The sequence below is a fragment of the Pinus tabuliformis genome, chromosome 7 (genome assembly GCF_031772625.1).
Source record: "Pinus tabuliformis cultivar Carrire ecotype Pingquan chromosome 7, CPIR1, whole genome shotgun sequence".
NCBI lineage: Eukaryota > Viridiplantae > Streptophyta > Pinopsida > Pinales > Pinaceae > Pinus > Pinus tabuliformis.
Genome location: NC_142293.1, coordinates 1,475,211,121 through 1,475,236,683, shown reverse-complemented (window position 1 = coordinate 1,475,236,683; position 25,563 = coordinate 1,475,211,121). Strand labels below are relative to the sequence as shown.

Here is a 25,563-nt window from a genome sequence, read left to right as displayed (position 1 = left end):
AATGAATAATATCAGATATTCTTCTCCTCGAGGTGACCTTTTCCTAAATGGACCACATACATCTGTATGGACTAGCTCAAGAGGCAAGCTAGCTGATCCTTCCTTCTCTGGAAAGTTAGTTCTGGTCTGCTTTCCAAACTGACAAGATTTGCATATGGTGTTGTCTGGAATTTTGATATCTGGAAGATCGCGAACTGCCTGATATTTGCATGCTTTCCTTATTTGTGAGAAGCTTAGATGTCCCAACCTTCGATGCCATAACCAGTGCTCTTCATCCTTGCTAAGATAGCATTGTTGTTGTCCTTCTTCAAATATGTACAGATTATTTGGAGTTCTTTTGCCTTTGAGAACTGTTTTACCTGTATCAAGATCACGAACAAGACATCCATTTGATCTGAAAATAACCTCTGTTTTTTGATCACACATCTGGCTGACACTTAGAAGATTATGTTTCAATCCATCAACATACAAAACATTTCCAGCCTTGACCTTTTCTTTCAAAGGAGCAATACCTTTTCCTTTTATAGTTGCAGGAGTATCATTTCCAAAAGAGACTTTCTTTCCTTTTTCTAAAGTAGAATAAGATTCAAGTTTTTCTTTATCACCTGTCATATGTTTCGAACATCCACTGTCAATGTACCATAGATTTTCCTGTCCTTCTGCATAAAATGCTATCCCACATCTTTCTGTTTGAGGTTCCTTTATTCTCCATGTTTTGGTGCTTGTGGCTTGTTCCTTTTTCTCCTGAAACCTGCTCCTGCATTCAGAGTCTTTATGACCAAAATTATTGCAAATAGAACATTCAACTTCATTTTCAAGCACCGAAAAGTTGTTATAGGTCCTTTTTGTAATCCCTGTCATACTTCTTTGTTTTTGAGCTTCCCTAGTCATGATTGTTTTATATGCAACACATTGAGCTGCTCTGTGACCAAAGTTGTGGCAAGAAAAGCATTGTCCATTGAAGAAGCTTCTGCGGTTATTGAATCTACCAGCCAACTGATTGTAATTTCTATTTTCATCTATTCTTGAGCCAAACTGAGAAGATTTTACCTGTGGTTGGTTGTAGCTTTTGTTCATCCTTAAGGAGGATTGTCCCTGATAGTTTCTGTTTGTAACTCGTCCCTGCTTTACCTGATTATCTTCATTGTTCTTCCGCTCATTTCCTCTTGCTGCATCAAGATAACTTTTTGAGGTGGATGCTTGAGAGGTTTCTCCATTATAGCCCAAACCTGTTTTGTTTAGAGGAGACCGCTGCACACTAATAATCTCATCCAAGGTTTCAGATCCTTTGACAAATTTAAGATTAATAGTTTTTGTTTTCTCAATTTCTTTTCTGAGACCAACAATTTCACCTTCTAATTTTTCAAGATGTTTTTCTTTTTCATCAATCTGAAATTGCAAAGTATCAATAATCACATTCCTTTCTTCTATGCTTCTCTTGAGTCTAGTGATTTCATTATAGAGATTATCCACATCTATAGCATCCTCATAATCATCATCTTCAAATGCCATTAACAGCTTATATTTATTACCTTGTTCATCTTCATCACTGTTTGATAAGCCATCACTATCTTCATGGGTGTAGTAGCTTTTCTTATTTGCACTTAGTTTCTTGTTCCATCTAGCAGGTTCTTTTTCTTTATCCTTATAAGGACATTTTGCAGCATAATGACCTACTTTCCCACAAGCAAAACATTTGAAAGGTAACTTACCTCTGAACCTTCCAGAACCCCTTTGAAGATTTCTGACAAAATTTGATTCTTCTTCCTCTTCTTCTGGAACTTGTCTTGCTTCATAGTAATCTTCTTTTCCTGATGCCTTAAAAGCAGCTTCCCTTCTGTCAGATGGACCTCCCTTTCTCATTTCATAAGCGGTTAAAATTCCATGTAGCTGAGACATAGTGAGAACACGGAGATTTTCTTTTTCTTCTATTGCAGATACTTTAGATTCAAACTTGGGGGATAAAGATCTTAGAATCTTTTGAACTACTATAGTTTCTCTTATTTCTTCACCCAAATTTTTCATACAATTAACAATCTCATCTACCCGAAGAAAATAATTAGCCACACTTTCATCATTATACATCTTGAGAGTCTCATATTGAATCCTGAGTGTTTGAAGTTTAGCTTGCTTTACCTGTTCATCTCCTTCATAGCTAGTGATCATTTTGTCCCATATTTCTTTTGCTGATTTGAAGTGCATGACCTTCATGAATTCGTTTGAGATATACTTCCTAATAGAGTACTGACTGCTTTTGCATTTGTTTCATATGCCTTTTTCTCAGCTGGATCTGTAGGAGTAGCTGAAGGAAAAGCATAGCCTGTTTCTACAATGTCCCAAACTTCTGTACCAAGAGATTGAAGATATGCAGTAACTCTTACCTTCCAATAATTGAAATTTGATCCATAAAAAACCGGTGGCCTGATTGATGCTTCTTTCTCGTAGTTGCTCATGATGAATGATCTTCCTTCAAGCGATCAAGCTTCTCTGAAGGACCTGCTCCGATACCAATTGTTGGAAATAATACTGAGAGGGGGGGTGAATCAGTATTATCAGATTAATCAAACTTTTCAAATGCCCAAAACATATACGCTACTTCAGTTAAGTGAACCAGCGTGTACACGCTACTGTGACGAAGTAAAACAGCGTATAAGCAGAAAACTCACAATTTAGTTGGCTTATTCTTCAATTAAATGCATCAGGACATTATTCATCATATTAACAGTAAACATGTGCAGTATAACAGAACAGATAAAAAGCCACACACATGAACACCAAGATATAAGGTGGAAACCCAATGTGGGTGAAAACCACCTGCTGCAAGTTGTCTCTATCTTTCTTAATATGAAACTTCAGTTTACAATCTTTTGTACTGGTGCAGCCTTATACCAGTACGCAGGCTACAACCTGCAGAAGGCTTCAACCTTCTCTCGTTCTCCAAACTTCCTTGGAAGGGAGCTCCAACCCCCTTTTCTTTTGTACTAGCCAAGATACTAGTACGTAGGTGCTGACCTACAATCTTCCTTCTTCCAGGTATCACTTTTCATACATTTTCAGACTTGGATATTCCTGAAGCACAACATTACAATCTGAAGACCACAATTCATTCAATTTTCACAATAGATCATTGAAGCATAAAACAACCCAACTTTGAATCACTGAGCCACTGAACCCTGTCAATCACCAGTTACCAGAACACAGAGCAGACTACAGAACTCTGTAATAACAGTCAGATCCCACTGCAAACCCAAATCAAGCTTCAAAAGATATACGCTACTTTAATGAGCCGAAACCGCGTATACACGCGCTTTTACCGAAGCCAACCTGCGTACAGATCTAAAAATAAACTTTCTCAATTTGCAGCTGTACCAGATATTAGTTAGACTCAGAACGTAACATTGCGACAATATGCAGATCTAGAAATACGCATAATCAACCATATCATGATAGTGCATTTCAAACCATTTGATCCCGATCTCTCCTTAGATCTAGTTCTCCATCAACCGATGAGATCTCTCCTTAGCTCAGATCAACCAACTCAGAACCTGCATATCAGATCTCTTTCTCTCTTAGATATTCATGCCTTTGTCGAAAAGATGATCTTTGCCTAATGATCTTCTTCTCCTTATATAGCCTTAGGCCTTTCTCAATACCAAGAGCCAAAACCATAGTAACACAATACCATCAACTTTAAAACTAGGGATCGACACGCCCGTCGAGACATAATGGTCCGAAATCATAGGCACAACTTCCAAGGTCTAACCACCATGAACCAAAGGAACCTTTCCACATACACGCGCTTTTTCTGAATCGAACTTGCGTGTACACGCGACTTGGGCTTAACGAAACAGCGTGTATGAGCTTTCTTGCCATGCTGTACTGAGATCTGACTTCTGATTAAGTTGCCATCACCTGTACTAACCTTTGAGCACCTGTACCATCCACTGAGTGAGTTGCCATCAAGGACAACACTTGAACCATAATGCCAACATAGCTTACGTCCCTTATCTCCTCTTCTAAGCAAAGATTAATACAATCCATCTTAGGAGTGTAAATGATGGTCAGAGTAAAGGACCAAACCAACTCATCTGCACAATCCTTTACTATGATTTGATTAGACGATAAACATGAAAGGGATATGCCCACCTATCAACCTCTTCACCAACAAACCATACTCTATCCATTAACCAATAGCCTTGGCCCCAGATAGAAGTTGACGCCAAATCTGCAATATGTGATAACATGTAAACTCTCATATATATAAGAGATTGGATCATATGGGGTGGAAGTAAATGGTTCCTTCCACTACAAACTCGAGCATATTCATCAATTTTAACCAAGGAACCTTCAACAACTTTACATGCTAGTGCATTCTAAATCAATGAGAAGGCCTTTATCATTACCTTCTAGATCACGAAGAAGTTTTGACTATCCTTCACCCTTCTTCTTATCCACCCTTCCATAGTATCCAAAGTGATATATTTATCCATTCCTACTTTACACCAATAACCTAGCTACCTACATTATATGCTAAATACCTTAGCCATAGGGGAACTTTTAGCCATCATGGTAGAGATAATGAATATCATAGCCTTCCTCCCCATCCCTTCAAAGTGGCTTCTGCTGAAACCCAACCAACTCTAAAACACCAAAAGCCCTATTCCTTTGCATTTCATATTTTAAATGCTAATTCTATAATGTGTCTTTATTGTTTATTGATGTTTTACAAGGAAGCCATGTCCACACCTAAGAGAAGGGTTGGCAAGGCACCAATAATTGAAAATCCAGAGGAGGAAGAGCTAGAAAACCCTATCAAATTGGAATTCAACAATACCCCATGTTTCATAGACAAAATCACTACCTATATCTACCCAAAAATCTACTAAAAGTTCCATAAAGATAACCTTCATGTAGTTGGTCTAGACATTGAAGTTTACAAGGTAATAAACATGTATTAGTTACCAAAGGTAGAATCTCACCCACTAGCCTTTCCATGCACTAAGGCACTAGAATGGATTGTGTAACACTCATATCCACAAGTGGGAATTATGAATAGTAAACATGGAAAACCCTTAGCCTCATTCAATTCCTCTAATATATAACTATAGTACGGGTGACCTAGAGAAGAAGTATCTCTGGATGAAGGCTGGTTAACAAGTTTCAAGGTATTTCCTAGGGACATCCTAAATAAATAGTAGGCTACTTAAGGAGTATTTAGAATGTGAGCCAACAAGGAGTATCTTATCAACATGCTCAAGGCTCCATACCAATTTGTGGCTACCATGAGTTGTATACTATACGATAGAGCAAATGTAGAAACATTTCTAAAAAGTTGGGTGCCTTTGAGGTACACAATGGTTGTTGAAGATAGAATCTTCAATTGGGCTGACATCTTAGCAAGAAACTTGAAAGAACGCATACAAAATTCCTATAATACAAGAGAAGGACAATAGCCCAAATTTTACATGGTTGTGTACCTATTAGATTTGATTTAGACTAGAATGGCATTCCTAGGCATGAAGTGGAGATAGAATTTACACAAGGAGCATGTACAAATTTATTGTAAGATTCGCTGGAAGGATGACTACATCTGGGTGTACACATATATTTGTCATGACTTCTTGATTCCCTTATATGAGGCCCTCTTCAACGAAGTTTTCCCTTGCATGTTTGAAAGTGATATATAAGTGGTCCCAATAGTTGGCGATTGATTTGCAGAGAAATTGGTACATTCATATTAGTGTTGGAAGCAACCAAACCTCCCCACTTACTACCTAAGTTTGTAATTGACTGCATGGTGTTACTAGAAATAACATATCAGGTTCATACATGAGTTGTTAGTGCTTTGTCAAGAGTTAAGAAACTTCGATGTCCACATAAACTCTTCCATATGGGAGACTATCAGTTGATGGACATCAAAAAGGATAAGGAAGCAAACACACTAAAACTTTTCCATTTTGGGGATATGATGTTTCACAGATATGATCCTAGATCAACAATAAAAAATCATTGAAAATCATGTAGATTCAAATGGCAGTACTAGTTAGATATCTAGGCATAAGAAGAAAATTAGATGAATGAATGGAATTATGTGGAAATTACTTCAATAACCAGTTATGACCCGACCCAAAGAAAGACAAAAGAGGAACAAATTAAATCACAAGCTGTAGTTCATGATAAGGCAACCAACCAAGAAGATAAGATGAAGTAGGAACAATAAGCAACCCAAATAGAAGAGGAAATAACCTAAAAAACTCACCAAATAGAAAAATAAGAATATGGATAGGAAGAGATGGGAAAAGAAAGGGAGTAAAGAAGAAGAACTACAACTTAGTAGGAAAAATAGCAAAAGGGGACACACGATGAAACTGAGGCTAGAATTCAAAATAAGTCTTGTAGATTCAACTAGCAAAACCAAAACCACAACTTCAATCTAACACAACTGATATGGAGATAGACCTTGTAATTCAAGCACTACCAGAGATCACAAAAATTCATTTACCAATAGAAGAGATGGGCATTGTGCTAGGTAAAATAAAGAAGGTGGTAAATCTAAACAAGATCATATTTGACGACACTAAGAAAAAATCATGGAGCACACAGAAAGAACACATGTTAGGCTACAACTACCACCAATACATATTATGACTGAGAGGACTATTGTGATAGATACTAGAGAGGACCTATTGATAGCAGCCTCTATAGGCACAACATTTTCCCAAGTAACTGAAAGAAAAATTTAGGTTCTCTTGGACCAAGTCCAAGAAAAGGATGCTCAAATCACAAAGGTTGAAGAGTAAGTGAAAATGTTAAGGATTGAAGCCAAGACGTTAGGGAAGATTAGTGTTAGGGTGGATGATTACAAGGCTTATGCATCAAAAGTTCACAACCATTACAAAACATATTTCCATATCATTGGCCATGTATCAAAAAAAGTATTCTCTAACTGACAAGATCATCAAAGTCAACTATTGTCTATTGGAGTTCAGAGAGAGGCTAGAGATGTTGAAGAGGGAACTAGGAAATTGGAAGGACCATCCAAGGCAAAAGAGATATCCTTCAAAACTTTCACCAAAAAGATTTCTAAGGAAAATATTAAGCATCATTTGGTGGAACCAACACAACAACACAGAATACTCAACTCATTCCTAGTCACACTACAAAGAGAACTACCCATATTCTCTTAGGGCACTAAAGGGGATCATGTTGTCATGGAGAGTTTATTGTCAAGTAGGATAAAAATGATTGGATCCTATCATGAAGTGTGGGCAACATATATTAAGGAGAATGAGAAGATTCCAGTAGAAGATGTGATAATCTTGTATGACTTGTAAAAAAATCAACAAATTATTATTGTAATTGTAATTAGAAAATTGGAGAAGTTGAAAGCTTGTAACTAATTTTGAAAAGTCAAGTAGTCTTAGGATACAATTACCATTCAAGCCTACAAATAGTGTTGAGTTGAATGTAACAAGGATTGTTTTGCATCTTTTTTAAATCCTTGTAAATCAAAGATTGGGAGTTGGTGTCTATGTATTCTTTTGGCCATTTAATATAGAGAAGTCATGAAGGCCAATACTAAATTTCACTTTGCGTACGGGGTGTTTTTGTTTATGACTGTTCTTAAACGATTCACTTATGTATGTATTGGTGAGATTCATTACTATTGTTTTTAGATTAATATGAAAATTGGATTGTAATTTCTTACTTGTGGTTTTATCCTGAGTTGCTTTCTTCATTGAGTACTTATTAGTTTAGGCACTGATTATTATGTGTTCTAATTTTGATAAGTATACACTATCGTCCAAGACTACACCTAACTATCCCTTGGTTGTGTAGTTATGTAGTTTCTTCTAATTTCTTCCAATTTCCTCATCCTTTTTCCCCTTAGATAGGTTAGAATAGTTGCACTTCCACACTTAGGACGAATGCTAGCTCAATAGGCGCACCACACTATTGTGATGATCACTTACATCTTGTAACATTGACCCAAAACCAAGAATAGTAGTTGGACTAGAATCCAAATGGGTCTCTCATCCCAAATGGTGTGAGGTGGGTGTGAGGTATAGTTGGGACCTCATACAAGAGAGTACCCATCATTGTTGTTGGGACAAATTTTTCCAATCAATAGGTTATAATAATGACCTCCCTCTCCTAAATATGCATCCACAGAGTCCCGTGGAAGTCCCCTTTCAAATTTAGGACCCACACCCAAAGCTCAACAAAAGAGAGATATTTTATGTTTTGAAACATATCCTTCCCTGAGATGAATTCATATTAGGGATACCTGGTGACCACCCACTAGATTCCATGATAATCCTAAAGAGATATTTGGTAGTGAAATAACATATAAAGGAGGAAAGGATTGGGTAATATTTCCTGATGAATGAGAGATAGAGCTAGACAATAGGCATGTCAAAAATTGCCTTCCCAAAATCTAGTCCCAAGCACTGATTTCCTCCACATCCATCGACTTTGAAGAATGAGATCTAGTCAAATCCACTAGGAGGAGGTTAGACCTCATATCCCTAATAACCTTATCCCTATAAACTTTAGAAAGTTGGAATTTAGGTAGCCATTGCATGATATCTTAATCAACTAACATACCTTTAGATGAATTCCTACCAACTCAAAATCCTGATTCACTATCTTGGGAGTTATCAATGGTGACATTGACAAAACTAAAGAACCCATAACCTAAAAAAGTGTCTGCTTTTGAACTTGGTTATTGCGAGCACAAGGATCATTTTCAATATTGTCCTTTATCTCCAAGATTTGACTATTCTCCCTGTCACTAACACTATCTGAAGTCACTCTATCCTTCATAAGATGATATTCTTTAAACATTTGACACCTAGATCCCTCTAGAATTGTGGTCATAACCTAAGGAATTCCCACAACTTCTTATATCTTCGATTGGAAAGTTAATTGAAACTCCTCGACAAGCTGACCTTGAGTATGGAAATGCTGACATTTGAATGGAACACCTTCATAATCTAGTTGTTAAATAAACTCCATCAGACGCTTTGTAATTTCTAGAGTTTCTACCAAGTCTTCCCTTAAATCCATTGACACAAGTATTCGAGCCAATTTCATTTGACCCATTTCTAAAGACATATCCAACAATAAGATGACCCCTAAGATATCACCAATAGCTTTCAAGGCATCCAAAACAAAAATTCCATTGGTAAACTTGACAACCTTACCCACACTAGGATTAGGTCAATCCTTTATTTTTTAGCACCAAAGAGTGGGATCCATATCTTCAGAAAATCTAGGGTTGATTCCCACATCCATGTACCTCTTAATATGGACTTAGCATCCCCTGAGTATTTAAAAAATACTGCAAACAAACCTCTTCGAAGAATGTAGCCTATAGGGAAATAACTAAGCATCTAAAACCATCTGAGGTTAAATCATTCTTTCAAGATATGACTATTGAAACATCGACCCCTCACATGACCTATAACTACCATTTTAGCCATATTTACAACCTCATCAAGTTTTATATCCTCACCAACTAACTTCACTGGAGACTCGTTAGGCTTGATGCACTTCTTCTTTTTCCTCAGATTGTCTCTCCGCCTTTCGTCACCTTGCCTTCAGCTAGTCCCACTCCCTGAGGCTCTGTAGATAACATATCCTTCCCATGAGAACAAGAGTAGATAAGAGCTTCTCAGAACTCTTCTTCACCTACCCTAGAACCAATGCATCACCTTGTGCATGCAAATACCCCCTTATTTATCAAATTCTTCAATAAGAAAGGGGACTCCAGAGATGACCTAAAATCTCCATCACTAGATTGAATCTTGTCACCATGGGTTTGCTCTAAACCCCTATCCTTGAGGTGTACACCCCTCCCTCTTTCCACCCCACAAAACTACCCTTCATCTCTCCCTTCTCTTGGCCTCTTCACAAATCCATGGATACCCACAACTCGCGAAACAGACTAGCACATGAGGATTCCACAATCTACTACTTTGAGAGAATGAGATTGTATCAAATGACAATTGCCAATCTGATTTACTCTAGGATTGAACACTAAAAAACAACCCTTTAAACCATGAAAAACCCTCCTAGATGTTGGTGAAAGACAAGCACAAGATGGTTCAACCTTCCAAAAATGTGAGGAAAAATGTCTTGAGGAATTAATAACACCCAAAAAAGTATTGGTGATACCCTTAGGAAAATCAACCCCCAGCTAAGAGATGATCAGAATCAAACCCAAATCATGTACCTTCCATAAAGGTAGTTGTACCAACCCCACCTAAACACCTATGTGAGGAATGTTTGGCATTTTTAGGGCCTCCTCACACTAATGAAGTACTATCCCATCTTGACTTTGCCAACCTCCATCTAGACTTGAAGACACCGTGTACAACTAACCATTTGTTATAAAAATTGACCAGATCTCTGCACCCTTGCAAGGATTGTCAGAATAGCCCACTTAGTCTAATCCTTCATCAGGCAAAACTTTACTCTCACTTAAATCCTCAATCAAATCCAATCCCCAAATGTAAAATTCGTACATATTTATTTATTTACTTGCTTTTCATATATATAATTAATATATATATATATATATATATATATATATTTTTTTTTTTTATAATTTATATTTTTAATCTTTTCATTATAATCTAGATTTAAAAAATTATTTAATATTAGTTTTTTAAATATCAAAATTGGAATGAATTTTAAAACTATTATATCTTTTAACTTAAACTCTAAAATATTATAAATAAGAAATTGTCTAAAAGATATTATATTTAAATTTCTTCCATCACACCCTTAACGTCCCTGTGACTAATATAATATAATATTTTTCATGTTTAAACTCTGTTTAGGTGAACGCGATGTCACTTTTGCATTTTAAGAATGGTTTCCTTAGTTAGTTGAACTGTCATTTAGAATAAATATATGGAAGTTTATGATATAATTTTTTTAATTCTTTAAGAAAGAGAAATTTCCATAATGAACTGAAACAATAAATTCTAGCTGAAAATTTGTAACCAAATTTGGTCATATTTACTATAATAATTACAAACCATTAGCACGTTCATGGGCCTCACCGGTCTACCAGCTAATAAATAATGTATTCAATGCATACGCTGATTACCAGTATGTCTGCATTAATGTTTTCTCAGTAGGCAGCCATGGATAGATACTTTCTTCAATTCAATGTAAAACACATCGGCTATAGATGAACATGTTTGTACTTGGACGTATTCGGATTTTGAGCTTGATTCCCGAAGAAGTAGTTGGACTGCCACCGAAATTGTGCTGAACCACATCGTCTTAAATCTTAATGTCTTGAATTGAATTGGTTTGGGTTTTAATTGGACATGCCCCGGTTTATAGGAGGCAGTAAAGAAGAAAAATCTCATTATTTGGTGCCTGAAATAGAAAAGGAGGAGGAGAAGAAAAATGGGTACTGAGGGTTTTCGGTCGCAGGAAATTCTACTGCAATTCCTGCAGTATTCTTTGATTGTGTCGGCTCTGATTGCGGGAGTTGTGGGGTATTACAGTTGGTCTTTTAAGAGAATGATCATCACATATGGTGTGGGAGTGTTCTTCGCCCTGCTGGTCGCTGTGCCCGACTGGGAGTTCTTCAAACGCCATCCCTCGGGGTGGCGTTTTCCCATGGCTTCTGATCCCCAGAGTGCAATGGCCCAGAAGGCCAGGTTTGAGATTCTCAACAACTCACCCAAGTATGCTCAGAGGTATGAATGATTTTTTCTAACCCTCCCTCGTCTGTTTTCTTTTTCTTTGTTTGATTGCCCTATTGAAGTCTGGAAAAAAATTATATGGTCCCCATATGAGTACATGGGTAGCAGGGTTTATTGCAGAAGGGGGTGTATCTATTTGTTTTTCTGATTTTGATTTTGAGCAGGCAATTAAGGCTACTCAATTATAACTCCACACTCATTAGCATACTTATTAGGCATCCATGGTGTCATCGTGGCCTGGAAGTCCATCCACTCTGGTTGCTTATGAATTTTAGGTCATCACAATTTAGGCGCATACAGCTTAGGAATTATCGAACATTGCTATTCAATTTTGTTCAGAGTGGTGTCATAGGCACCGATGGTATCGTCGTGGCCTGGAAGTCCATCCATTCTCGTCGATTATGAATTTTTAGTCACCACAATTTAGTCATTTACAGTTTTGTTCAATATTTGTTATAGCTGATTGGATAAATTTGATTAGTGATTTTTTTCCAGATTTATGATAACCTATGGTTTTGTTCGTAATATTCATCTTTACTGTAGCTTATTTAAAAATCGAAAAAACTTTATGTTAATTCATTCTAGTGACTAGTGAAATCTCAACAACTATGCTGTCTTTAGAGACCACCATTTCTCTAGATCTAAACTATATTGCTTAAAAAATTTTGAACATCGATGTTCAATTTTTTTCAAAATGGTGTCAGACTTCAATGACCAGGGGCATTACCACCCGGATCACCTTCCCTGAAAGGTTTGAACAAAGCACCCAAAAGGATAAGTACACCGTAAATGCCTATTGGTCTGCTTTTGCATTACCCAAAAAGAAGGCCCCTAAAAGAACACTAGCGAGGGGGATTTTTTGAAGTTGGTTTTGGGCCATGGAAGGCCCCCAAGTCACTGGAAGGTGCAAGGGTCGCTAGTTCTGCAATGTCATTTCTTCGAAAGCAAGGTCGTGCACCGACTTTAATGGGTTGTTCCTACCATACTGAGAGTAGCACTTGGTCCTTGTGAACTCGTAATCATGCCACAGAGATTGCCAATTCCACCATCAAATAAATAGGTACACGAGTGACAACTTGACCTGAGATGCTTAGAGGCGTCTTCAATTTTGGAATTGGGGATGGGTGTGAGTTTGATAATTTAATGGTCAATCTCCTGCCCATCTGACATATTCTTAATTGACAGAGTTTTAAAATATTTACCACAACTGCTAAATAAGTATAACAAATATTTTCGTATTGGCAAGTTTCAGATAAAGCAATAATGAATATATATAAAATTTTGCATTTCTCCCAGACGCAGTTGTATACAAACTTTTAATTGAGAAAGGTTCCCTGGCTGGAGGTGACATTTTATGAAATGAGACACTTGAAGCTTTTGCTCTTTTTGAATGCAAAATGGGAGATGTAAGTGCCTCTTTCCTCTTCATCCTTACCTGAAGCTGTTTGTTCGATAACTTTCTTTGGGCTCAAGCAGAGCTTCAGGTTTAGGTTTTGACTTCAATCTCAACGAAACAATGCAACCGTTTCTTAAAAAAAACGATGAAGCCACTACAGCTTGCACCTTTAGAAGGGGTCTCTGAGTTCTGAAATGCTTGTTTTGCCCACCTGTTTTAGTATGGTCTATGGTTTTCAGGAACAAGCTGAACTTTGTACCGACTACCACTGACAGTTATACTCCAATAAAATAACAAGGATCAAATTTGACCGGCGTTGAGAATTGGCCAAGCTAGGAACCAAACCCAGAATCTGCCCCTAGCTGACAGGTTGCTCTACCACTAATCCACATGCCCCTTTCATATTGGGCAATGGTACCATTACCAATTTAATATTAAGTTTTAATGAGTGAAATTCTACTCCCACAACTACCAGGTTGTTCCTCCAGTCTTGAGAACTCTCTTGATCATTGAAAGTTTGCAAGTGGCATGGTGCTGACCTCCCAAGCCACAGTGTGAACTTGCAGGTGCCTAATATGCATGGAGCTATGTATAAGATCTCAGCTTTTCCAGCTTTAAAAATAACAAGAGATAGAAAAAAATAATCATAACTTGAAAGTCAAATAGAAATTAATGTCTTTACAAGATACCTCTTCAGTGCTTTTCAGGAGAAGTAATATTTTCGTTGCTTATCATTTGAAGGGACAGAAAATTTTAGCCCTTCTTTTATGTGTAAAGTACCCTGTGAAGGGCATAAAATCTTACCCTTCTTTGATGTGTAAAGTGTCCTGTGAAGGGCAGAAAATCTTACATTGGTTCTCTTACTCCCATTTTCTAACCTCTGGAATAAACTTACATTGTTAATTTCCAAATCATGGATATCTCAGTAATTTACAATACAATCATTGAATTCTTCCAACGTGGCTATCCTTTAGAAGAAATCTGTTACAGTGCCTCTTAAAGTAAGCCACGGTGGCACAAACTGCCCTAGGGTACACAGGGATAGGTACTCCAACGTCCATTGTGGATTTTGGAGTATATTTTGGTGTTGGTTGTGGTTGCAAGTAAGATATTCCCTTGGATATTTTGTACCGAGCATTTGGTAGCTTCCATTTACAACAGCTAATCAAGCTTGCCCAGCATCTGCTCTAGACTAATGCTAAGCGATTGGGATTGGGATGTAACGGGAATAGGATTACAGTTTTTTGTTTTTTATGTTTGAAACAAAATAAAATTTGAAAATTCTCAACTGCTCTATGGTGTTTAACAAATTACGTTTTTATTGTATTTTATAATTGTCTTTTTAAGTAAGGAAAATTTTAGGGGTTAAATTTCATAGATGGATTAATTTTCCATGTTTTCTTTTAAAAAATGTTATTAATTCCATTTTTTTTATAAATGATTCTCTCCAATTCTATAGGATAAAATTACTGCAATTTTATAGAAACTATATAAAACCATTAGAAACTTGAATATTTTTTCAAAATTTTTGCTAAACATATCATAGTTTGCATGTTAAAGACTAGTAAAATTCATCAAAATTTCTTTACTTTAAAATATATTTGCATTCTTAAAATTTTCTTTGCTTTCAAACTAAAATTTAAACCAATTTGAATGCTTTCAAGCTAAAACAATTTGAATGTTCTTTCGTGCTCTGAATTTGGAGACATTTCAAGTCTTTAATTTAACTTCTAAAGGGATGCTTCCTAATCTATAATCATGAGAGTCACGGATGAAAGTTTAGGAAGGCTATTTTTTAATAATTACTCTGTATCCAGCACTGCATTCACGTGGAAATTTTCCATGGTCCTGTTTGCTCCAGTGTAAACAAATTTATAGAACTATGCCCTGAAACAAAATTATAGATATGAAGCATTTTACGAGGTTTTGAATGACAAAGATAAATCTTTCAGACACCATGGGGAATGGCAAAGTCTGAATACAATCTCATACACATAATATTGTAATAAATTCGATATGACAGTCATATTGCTTTGTATTATTCTTGAGTTTCATTTTTATTTTAAAACAGTAAATGGTCCAGATAGAAACCTAGCTGTGGAAAATGTGTGGCACATTAATCTCCTGTATAGATGTGTGTTTTAAATTTGCTCATTGACTGGACTGCTTGATTTTTCTCAAAGGAACGAAGCAATAAATTGATGCATTACATTTTCCTTACAATATAAACTTATTTATACCATGCTTTTTTGTGTGATCGTTTGCAGATTCGAATTTTATCCACTTCGAATGATTATGTTTATTATTTCCTACGGCTTTATTTTCTACAGCACATGGAAGTATATAACTAGCTAATAAAAGGTTTATCACTTTGACAATGTGGCAATTCCTTAGCCACATAACTGTTGCAGTGTGAACTGTGAACTCATTTGACACTCTAGTGGGCAATATTCTTGAAGTGGTAAATGTTCTTTTATGTGAGATTTCTCGTCTGTTGCTGCTGCAAACTCTTCATGTGTCTTCATTGAAATAGAAAATCATGTGAAGAAAAGGATTAATCTGTCTTGGGAGGCAATTTTCATTTGAAGAAAATTTCTTTATCTTTCCACTTGAGGGTTATATGAACTTGCGTAGTATTCTTATACATGTTTATCTCATAGTTAAGTTGAGGAAAATATGTCAAAGAACCTCTTTGACCGAAAAAAAACATTGAAAACGTTGTGATCTTAACTCATCAACAACTAAGTTATTCATATGCATGTTCAGTCTATAAAAATATAAAACTCACTAACTTTTTCATCATTTTCTCAATTACATTTCACTTATATAGGAACTCAATTCTGTTCAATAACTAACTATTCTGTTCAACCAACTATTCTGTTCAATAACTAACTATAACTAACTAATCTTATTTCTTCATTATTCTCACATCCTCCCTTAATGGAGAAATGGATTTTCTACCATACCTAACTGACTTCTAGAACTTGTACTTTGAACATCTGCTGTAACTACTGCATTAACAGAGGGTAGTTGGGATTAATGCCTTTCTATCACTCCCCCTTAATTCCAACTATATAACAAACTATATATATTCTTAATGATGACGACTTAACAGAAAACCACAAACTTTATCTTGCCTGCTGGTCTAAGTCTCAGCTAGGCTTACAACAAAATATTTCATTTTTGTCTTCTTATTAAAAGGTCCATGCTTGGTCCTTTTCCATTGTTGGGGCAGTTTCATCTTCACCTTTTTGGATTTCCTGATGAAATTCCTTTGCTCCTTGCTTACATACTTAACGTCAACAACCTCTTTTGGATTGAGAGGCAATGCAAGATCTCGAACGAGGTAATTTAATTCATGTTCTCCCCACTTTCCATGAGGAACCAACGAAGGATCCACCAAAATGCAGTCATCTTTGAAAGTAGATCCAATAAAACTTCGAACAACTGGGCAAGTTTTAATTTCAGTGATTTCTTCAACAGGGTGATCCTCAACAACATGAGGGATTTCTTCAACAGCGTGATCCTCAACAACATGAGTGATTTCTTCAACATCCTCAACAACATGAGTGATTTCTTCAACAACGTGATCCTCAACAACATGAGTGATTTCTTCAACAACGTGATCCTCAACAACATGAAACTCTTTGTCAATGGACTCCAAAATACTGCTAATCCCAAATGGATTCATGAAAAAATGATCATTAAAAGGATCATCGTCAAAAAAGTCTAAAAAAATAGACATCTCAGTTAGCTTTATCACACTTCAAACAAAACACCTTTTCTACTGCCTCTCTCTGCAAAGAAAACCGGGCCGACTGAAAAAGAATATGACCACGGCACAACAGTTTCTGCAAAGAAACACAATAATGAAACCACGGCACCAGCACAACAGTTTCTGAAATACCTCCACGCAGCGGCACAAACTCTATGCACAAACGCAGTGCACACACTCTCTGCACAACGGACTCTTGCTGGTCTTCACACAACACGTCTTTCACTTCTGGCAGCGCTTCACGACTGCTCAGATTTCCGTTTGACTTCAAACAGCAACAAACAGCAAGATGGCTTCTCACGGCCCTTCAAACAGCAAGACGGCTTCTCACCCGATGCACTCACACGCACTCAAATTCACAGACTTCTCGACGGTGCTCGACAGCACACCACTGCGACACTGCACCGGCCTCAAGGGTTTTCACCTCTGCACCGCTGACACAGCAACTCACTGGAATCAAATGCTCCAAGGGTAGCAGGGGTTCTCCATTCCAAACGCAGCAATTCAAAAGGGATTATACATGGCGCCAACTAAACCAAACTTACACTAACTAGACTTGCAAGAAATGGTTGCTCCACCCTTCAACGCTCGTCACTCTCAGACTCAACGCCACGCCTCCACGGCACAAACCAACACCACAGCGGGGTTCACCACGACGTCATACACCAGGTTCTTCACCACGACGTCATTCACTCACCAGGTCACAACAGCGCTCACTATGCAGAAATTAATTTCTTCGTCCCATCACTGCTCACACAGTCTAGTCCCAAAATCGAAATTTCAAAAAAATGCAAACCAGTGGCTTACCGTCTGACTTCAAACAGAAATTCTTCTGCGGCTTTCCTTTTCACTTTCGACTTTAACCAACAGGCAGACAGACTTCAATCAAGAAAACGGTTCGGTCTCTAGCTCTTACGCTGCAACTCACGCAGCAACACAGGGAGCTCTCACACTGCACCACGTCCGTCTCACCTCACGCAGGATCTTCCACCAACACGCACACGCAGCAACGCAGGGGGCTCTCACGCTGCACCAACACGCAGCAACACAACTCCGCCTCACAGCTCTCACGCTGCACCAACACACAGCAACATGAAGACGGCTCTCACGCTGCACCAACACGCAGGCTTTACACAGCCTCTCACAACGCCCTCAGGAACTGGGGTTCACCACGCCAACTCGGGTACACACACAGCAAGTCTGGCCGCACGCAGGGGAGCCGGATTCCTCACGCTGCACCAACACGCAGGCTTTACACAGCCTCTCACAACGCCCTCAGGAACTGGGGTTCACCACGCCAACTCGGGTACACACACAGCAAGTCTGGCCTCACGCAGGGGAGCCGGATTCCTCACCTGCGCTCTCACCCCAGCTCAAACCTTGAGCTCTGATACCATATTAAAATATAAAACTCACTAACTTTTTCATCATTTTCTCAATTACATTTCACTTATATAGGAACTCAATTCTGTTCAATAACTAACTATTCTGTTCAACCAACTATTCTGTTCAATAACTAACTATAACTAACTAATCTTATTTCTTCATTATTCTCACACAGTCTTACAGTTGAAATATTTTTACGTTATACACAGAGATCCAATATAGCTTGTTCCTATGTAATTCTTTTTTATAATAGAACAATGGTCTCATAATAATTATTCATTCATTTAGCAAGTTCGATACCCAAAGTGGGCAGAGCTTGATTTACAATGAATGATTGCTTCATAAAATGGATGTTGTTATTAATTTTAAAATCTCCATTGCAGATCCAACATTCCTTTTTTATATTTTGTGATTATATGACATAAATGAAGGACGTAGAAATAAATATTTTGTGATTATATTATATAAATGCAGGGTCTAGAATTAAATTCAAGATGAGAATATAAACCAGTTAACGGCAGAGTTTTTTGGATTGAAGTTATGATGTTTCTAGCTTAGGAGAAAATATCTAATGAACAATAGTCGTATTTCTTTATAAGTATGTCCGACTTGTTTATCCATTAAGCATGTTTTCCAGAAACACATCCACATAGATTTTTAAGAAAAAGGATGAACTTTAAAAATCAAAATCATTTTTAAAATCATGTTTTCTAGAAGCATATTAGCAAAGCTTTGTAGGAGAAAGGATGAACTTTTAAAATCAAAATCATATCACCAGAGCTTTGTACAAAAAGGAATAGAGCTTTTAAAATCAAAACATGTATTTACATGGATCATGAGAAAAAATCAATCAAAATATTCTACCCATGTTTAGAATGTTCACTTCCAGACCTTTTATATATGGCGGACCAAAGTTCTCATTGCCTTTTCTGTAAGCATTTTTCTTACGTTTAGAATGTTCACTTCCAGACCTTTTATATATGGCGGACCAAAGTTCTCATTGCCTTTTCTGTAAGCATTTTTCTTACGCTTTTGGTCTTTCATGAGAAACTTTCTCCCCTTTTTGCTAGTGAAGTATGCATGGCCTTGAAAAAACCATCCTCCACAAGCTATAAGATTGATATATTTTTAATATAGGCCACTTACATAACCAACTATCCATAGCTCTCTCTTTATTATTCTGGTGTGGTGTTTTATTATTTAGAAACATATTTATATTTATACACAGAAATATATGATTATAAGTGTGTATCTTGAGAGAGAAGAATATGATCTATGAAAATCGTTTATATGAATTTTTTTCTTTTATTCATTCTATTATTTAGTTCATTTTAGTTCAATAAAAGTGAGAGTGTATAAGGGCATTTTCATTTAAGGGCATTTTCATTTAACGAAGTGTATAAGGGCATATGCATTCAATATTTCCTAATGTGGGATATTTAGTATAAAACAATGTGGAAAAAGTTGAAGTCGGGATTAATTTGGCAAGGGTCCAAAAGTTGAGAAACTTGTTAAAGTCGGGAGTTTTTTGAAAAAGTCGGAAAAATTAAAAAAACACAAAATTATTCATTTATTTATTTTAACATCTAGAGTATCCACAACATCGAATAAATGCATTTTCACATAAACATGTAAAGAAAGTTAATATATAATATGTATATGAAGTCTAGTGCTACATCACATATCAAAATAGTGAATCAACTCCTGAATCTTGAGTCCTATCTAAGTCTCAACTCTCAAGAGTCAAAATATCAACAAAAAATATAATAAATGTATATCATGAGTCATCTAAAAGTCATAAAGTAATCATTCACTGAGATCCTCTTCCCTTTTTACAGGAATAGGGAATGGCTTTGCCTTTTCCTCTAGAGGAAGAAGGCCCTGCCCCTGGGGATACAAATGGACTCAATCGTCCTCTAGAAGCCAATCAAAGAGGTGGCCTTTGTCCCATGCTACTACTGCCCATCCTAGATGGTGTCACCTCCTCCTCATCATCCTCAACCAGCTCTGCCTCATGACCCTGATGTTGCTCCTCCCTCTCTACCTTTGGCTCTCCCTCCTCTGCAACTGCTACATCCTCTAGATCCACACCTAACCAATCCGGGATCGAGTCCATGATCAGCTTCTCAGTCTCGACCCTCCATGCAACGATGGTATCAATATTGTCCAATGAGATGGCTTCCACATTAGTAGGTTTCTGAAGTTGTTTCATCGACAATCGAAGATTGTAGTAGACGTAGACCATGTCATTGAGGCGTTGGGACTCCAATCTGTATTAGGGTCATAGACTGTAAATTAGTACTTAGAAAATATAAATATTAAAAATAATCAAATGAATTCAAAAAATTTAATTTGAAATTTTTTTACCTATTGCGCTTTTTGCTGTGTATTTGACAGTCAAATACACTCTAGTTGTGCTCACACCCAGAGGAACTATAGTAGACGTAGACCATGTCATTGAGGCGTTGGGACTCCAATCTGTATTAGGGTCATAGACTGTAAATTAGTACTTAGAAAATATAAATATTAAAAATAATCAAATGAATTCAAAAAATTTAATTTGAATTTTTTTTACCTATTGCGCTTTTTGCTGTGTATTTGACAGTCAAATACACTCTAGTTGTGCTCACACCCAGAGGAACTGCATGTTTGGTTGAACACTCAAATGGAAAGCTTTTGGAGATGGGGTACTCTGGCACCATAGATTGTCCACCAAACATCTACAAGTTAAAAAACAAAAAAAAAAAAAACAAAAAATCTAACCTTGAAAGTTTGAAACAAACTGAAGCTTACCTGGAATTTTGGTCGTCCTATTCTTAATAGCCATGGTAAAACCAAATGTGCCACCTCCCATCCTATAGACCTCCATTTTTTTAGAAATATCTTTACGTTCTTGCTTAGATGACACCATCCTCTCGACACAAGTGAAGAATCCATCCATGACCTCGACATCAAATCTGAAACCACAGGCGTAAGAAAATGCGGGGTTGAGGTAGATACCTGCAATGTGAATGGAGGGTATTTTTCCATCACTCATCAATCACTCTCCATATGACCTGTTGTTTCTCTAACCTCTCGTCTCCCTTATCTTCATAATAAGCACGAATGGCTTCTTTGGCTCTATCCATGGCCTCATACAAGTAGCCCATTGTGGGCTTGTCTCCATCAACCAACCGAAGAACCCTTACCTAAGGTTTTGAAATGGCACACACCTCCTCTACTCTTGCCCAAAAGCTCTGATCATATGAAACTAGTCTGCATGTTCCCTCTCCCTCTGGTTTGCGGCTAATAGATAAAGCACGCCAATCTGTTGAAAGAAACATGCTATTCACATCCCGCATAGAATTCAATAGAGACTGAAGAGATATGAAAGTAGTGGGAAATCGTGTAATGGCACGACGCAACAACTCTTTTTTTTTGGTGTATTTTCTCATCAAGCTAAGCACAGATGCATGATTATATATAAATTTTGTTATGCTCCTGGATGATTCAACAATATCCATCACAATAGGAATCTTACCTATATCCTCCAACATCAAGTCAATGCAATGAGCAACACAAGGTGTTCAAAACAAGTTAGGATACCTCTCCATAAGCAACTTGCCAGCTGCAACATAATTTGCAACGTTGTCCGTTATGACTTGGACAACATTGCTTGGGCCTACTTCCTGAATGAAGAGGTCCAACAACTCACATAATGTATGTGCATCTTTAATGTGTACAGATGCATCAACAGATTTCATAAACATTGTCCCCTTGGGACAACTAACTAAGAAGTTAAGAAGGGTCCTACCCTTTTGGTCAGTCCAACCATTTGACATGGCTGTGCATCCAGTTTGTTCCCATGATGCTCTAAACTACTCCAATCTAGAAGTGCAATCAGTCTTTTCATCTTGCAGAATAGGCCCTCTCAATTCTGCAAAGGTGGGGGCTTTGTACCCCGGGCCAACGACAACAACAACATCAAACATAGGTTGGTAGAATGGGTTTGTCTTGGCAATGTTGAAAGGAACATCACTCCATAGAAGACATTTACTGACCAACTTGTCAGCTTCTGCCTTTCCTTTTTTTTAAGTGTTGATTTGATGCCAGGTTGTGCACCAGCTATGGTTCTAGGAACAAAAAAAGATGAGATAGATGAGGGGTTGGGACATATGGGTGAGGAAGGTGATGCTGAAGAAGCACTAACCTGTCAATTCCCCCTACTCTTGAGGCCCCTACAAGTTGGAATTTTAGTGCTGCCCTGGTATCTTTTCCGTCCTCTTTATCCATCAATGATTGAATGGCCCGTCGGATGATTTTTGGAGTTGTATTTGGGCAAAGGTCAACATTTTGCCCCGGAATTTGCTCCAAATGGAATTTTAATCTTTTGATACCTTCAAACATATGCTTGCCACACAACTTGCAAGTCAAATACATTCTATTGATCCCCCAGATTCGTGTATAGTATAAGGTTCACCATATTCCCACATAGCGTCCAAAAGCCTTGGCATTTTGTTTTAAACTTTGAACTTGAATTTAAAACTAGGCACAATTTTTTTTTGAAACAAATTAAAAATTTCCCATCACATAAGAAACAAACACAAATGCAATAGTTGATTTTAGATTATAAATGCCTCTTCTCAGTCACTTGCAAACACTCAAATTTAGTAAACAAGGGTTTGAATATTTGTCATTTTATTCTTGAAAGTTGAAGTTTTGCTTCAATCTAGATTCTAAACAATGTTTCCCTTTCAAAATTCTAGGCAAAAATAAGATATAAACAAACTAGTAGAATTTTAGAGAAGTATAGAAAGATTTAAGAGATCCTTTGTGTAAAAAAAACTAAGAGAGAAATTAAAATACATACCTGGTAGTAGCAATTCGGCACTTTGAATCTCCCACGTTGAGCAGTGGACAAATCTCCAAATCCCCAACACAAAACTCACAAATATTCTCCTCTAGGGCAATGGAAAACAGCTATGAATCTCCACAGTGCCGAATGGGAGAAAAAACATCAGAAAATGATATAATTTTCGGCCTTTTCGGCCTCTTTATCCGTGCGTGGCCTAAGAGGGCGGCCAACTTTTTGGGTTGACTCCTAATTAAATTGGGAGTATAACGATTAAATCGCGATTTTTTCCTTTATGAAAAAGTCGGCAAAAAATCAGAGGATTAAATCGTTTAGTTGAAAAAAATCGCATTTTTAAGATTAAATCGCGATTTTTTGCAGACTTTTTCCACACTGGCTATGAAATATATGGTCATACACCCCATGGTCAACCATGTGATCTATTATTTCTGATGAGGATTGTGTTTCACAGTGGTATATTTTTTGTTGGTGAGGTGGAATTGTTGTAAGGGAATGAAAAGTAAGGTGGATATTATTTGGAAAGATGGCATCTATGAATCGTGTAAGTTGTAAGTTTAGTTGTTGTTGCAACACCTAGGTCTATGAACGAGGCTCCTTGACCAAAGATACATTCAAGACTAACATTGCAACTAAGACAAATTGCTTAGGAATTGAGCCTTAGCACAAGCCTCTCAAGAAATGCTTAAGAACTGGGCCTTGGCACAAGTGTCTAGAAAATGTTTTTAGAGATTAGAAGAGATTTGGGATCTTGTTACTCAACATAGGTCTATAGACAAATGTTTAATAATTGAGCTTTCACAATATGCTTTTGAGATCAAAGACGAGATTTGAAGTCTTTTATTTTTTGTAAATAATAATACTTTATATATCATTCCAGATGTTAGGGCCTATGATTCATAGTTTCAATTGATGGTTGGCTAGAAAATGCTTTTAGAGATTAGAAGAGATTTGGGATCTTGTTACTCAACATAAGTCTATAGACAAATGTTTAATAATTGAGCTTTCACAATATGCTTTTGAGATCAAAGATGAGATTTGAAGTCCTTTTTTTTTGTAAATAATAATACTTTATATATCATTCCAAATGTTAGGGCCTATGATTCATAGTTTCAATTGATGATTCACTATTTCTTTTCAGTTGCTGAAATTGTAAATAATATTGTATTCTGCAAATGATTGATATATATATATATATATATATATATATATATAATGATGAAAAGAGGGTATACAAAAAATGTATATGAGAAAAAGAAAAAAATGAAAAAACCCCATCAAAAAATGTATGCAGGTGAACAAGTTGAAATGCCATCACAAAGATAAAAAATGCATTAAAATGACTTTAGAAGTTTTTCAAATAAAAGTGTGCAGCTTGTTTAAATGCCACATAGAAATAAATTGTATAGTTTGATCATACTGTTTAATCATGATTAAACTAAGTTAAAAAGGTTGCATAGGTTAGATAATAAATCAACCATCAAGCCTAATCTTGGTTGAAATAAATAGGTAGATTAGAGGAATATTAACCAAAGTGTCTAAACTTGGGTTAAGTGCTTAAATATGCATTAGAATAGGGTTAGAAGCAATCTTAGGAAAATAATATGGCTTGCAAGACAAAATGCGACTTTAGGATTAAATTAATTATGTTTAGTGTAGATTAATCCTGATTTAGTTAGTTTAATTGCGTAATTTAAATGCGATTAATTAATATGTAATAAGGCGCTTAGCACTAAAGTTTGGGTTTTGTTATAAAGTCGAAAAAGACAAAATTAATTTGTCGATTTGCAGTATTGAGCGTGCACAAATTAGCAACTGAGATCTTCCTCGCCCGAATCAATGACAAGGAATTAAGTTTGTACCCCCCTGCCCATTCTATCTTTATCAGCCAGGGGTGTCCGAAAAGTGGTATTCACAATCCCATGCCCCATGATACGTGGCGGGCACTTGTTACTTCGCACCCCCTTGCTCCAAACTACTTACCACCTACCCCCCGAAAACCACTCATCTTCCCGCCAAAGTTTATATACGCCCATCACATCATTCCTCTGCCACGTCCCTACTTCCTCGCCACTCCTATTTCACCACGTAACCTCCCTACTCTAGTTCTATTGTAGTTTGCCCATTACACCATGTCCGTTACCTCCCGAACGTTCACTACCTGGCAACCGATCCGCTCCATAACAGACCAGAAGTAAAAGAAAACTCCTAATTGCTTATAAGAATCCCTAAAGCGATCACTCTGGCTCCTTTTTGCTCCCATTCCATTTTAGATAAACAGGTACAGGATTTTAAACTACCACCTCATTTGCTCGATTTCTCGGTCACCCCTGTAGATTCCAGTCAACCATTTTCGACCACGTACTTGTCACAGCGACTAGATTCCTCATTAGACATTCGAATTTTCCTGGGTAAAGACCAAACTCCT

At 37.0% G+C, this 25,563-nt stretch overlaps 1 protein-coding gene across 1 annotated transcript; it reads left to right on the top strand.

Annotated features, from left to right (window-relative positions):
* Window positions 1-11,070: 11,070 nt before the first annotated feature.
* LOC149253383 (signal peptidase complex subunit 1-like) lies at window positions 11,071-15,733 on the top strand. Its single transcript, XM_089456822.1, has 2 exons — window positions 11,071-11,723; window positions 15,393-15,733. The coding sequence occupies exons 1-2, from the start codon at window positions 11,428-11,430 to the stop codon at window positions 15,478-15,480; spliced, it is 384 nt and encodes a 127-aa protein (XP_089312948.1). The 5' UTR covers window positions 11,071-11,427; the 3' UTR covers window positions 15,481-15,733.
* Window positions 15,734-25,563: the final 9,830 nt, after the last annotated feature.

Coding starts and splice junctions, on each gene's coding strand:
- LOC149253383 (XM_089456822.1), top strand. CDS start 11,428: ATGGGTACTGAGGGTTTTCGGTCGCAGGAAATTCTACTGCAATTCCTG. Junction 11,724..15,392: donor TCACCCAAGTATGCTCAGAG/GTATGAATGATT, acceptor GATCGTTTGCAG/ATTCGAATTTTATCCACTTC.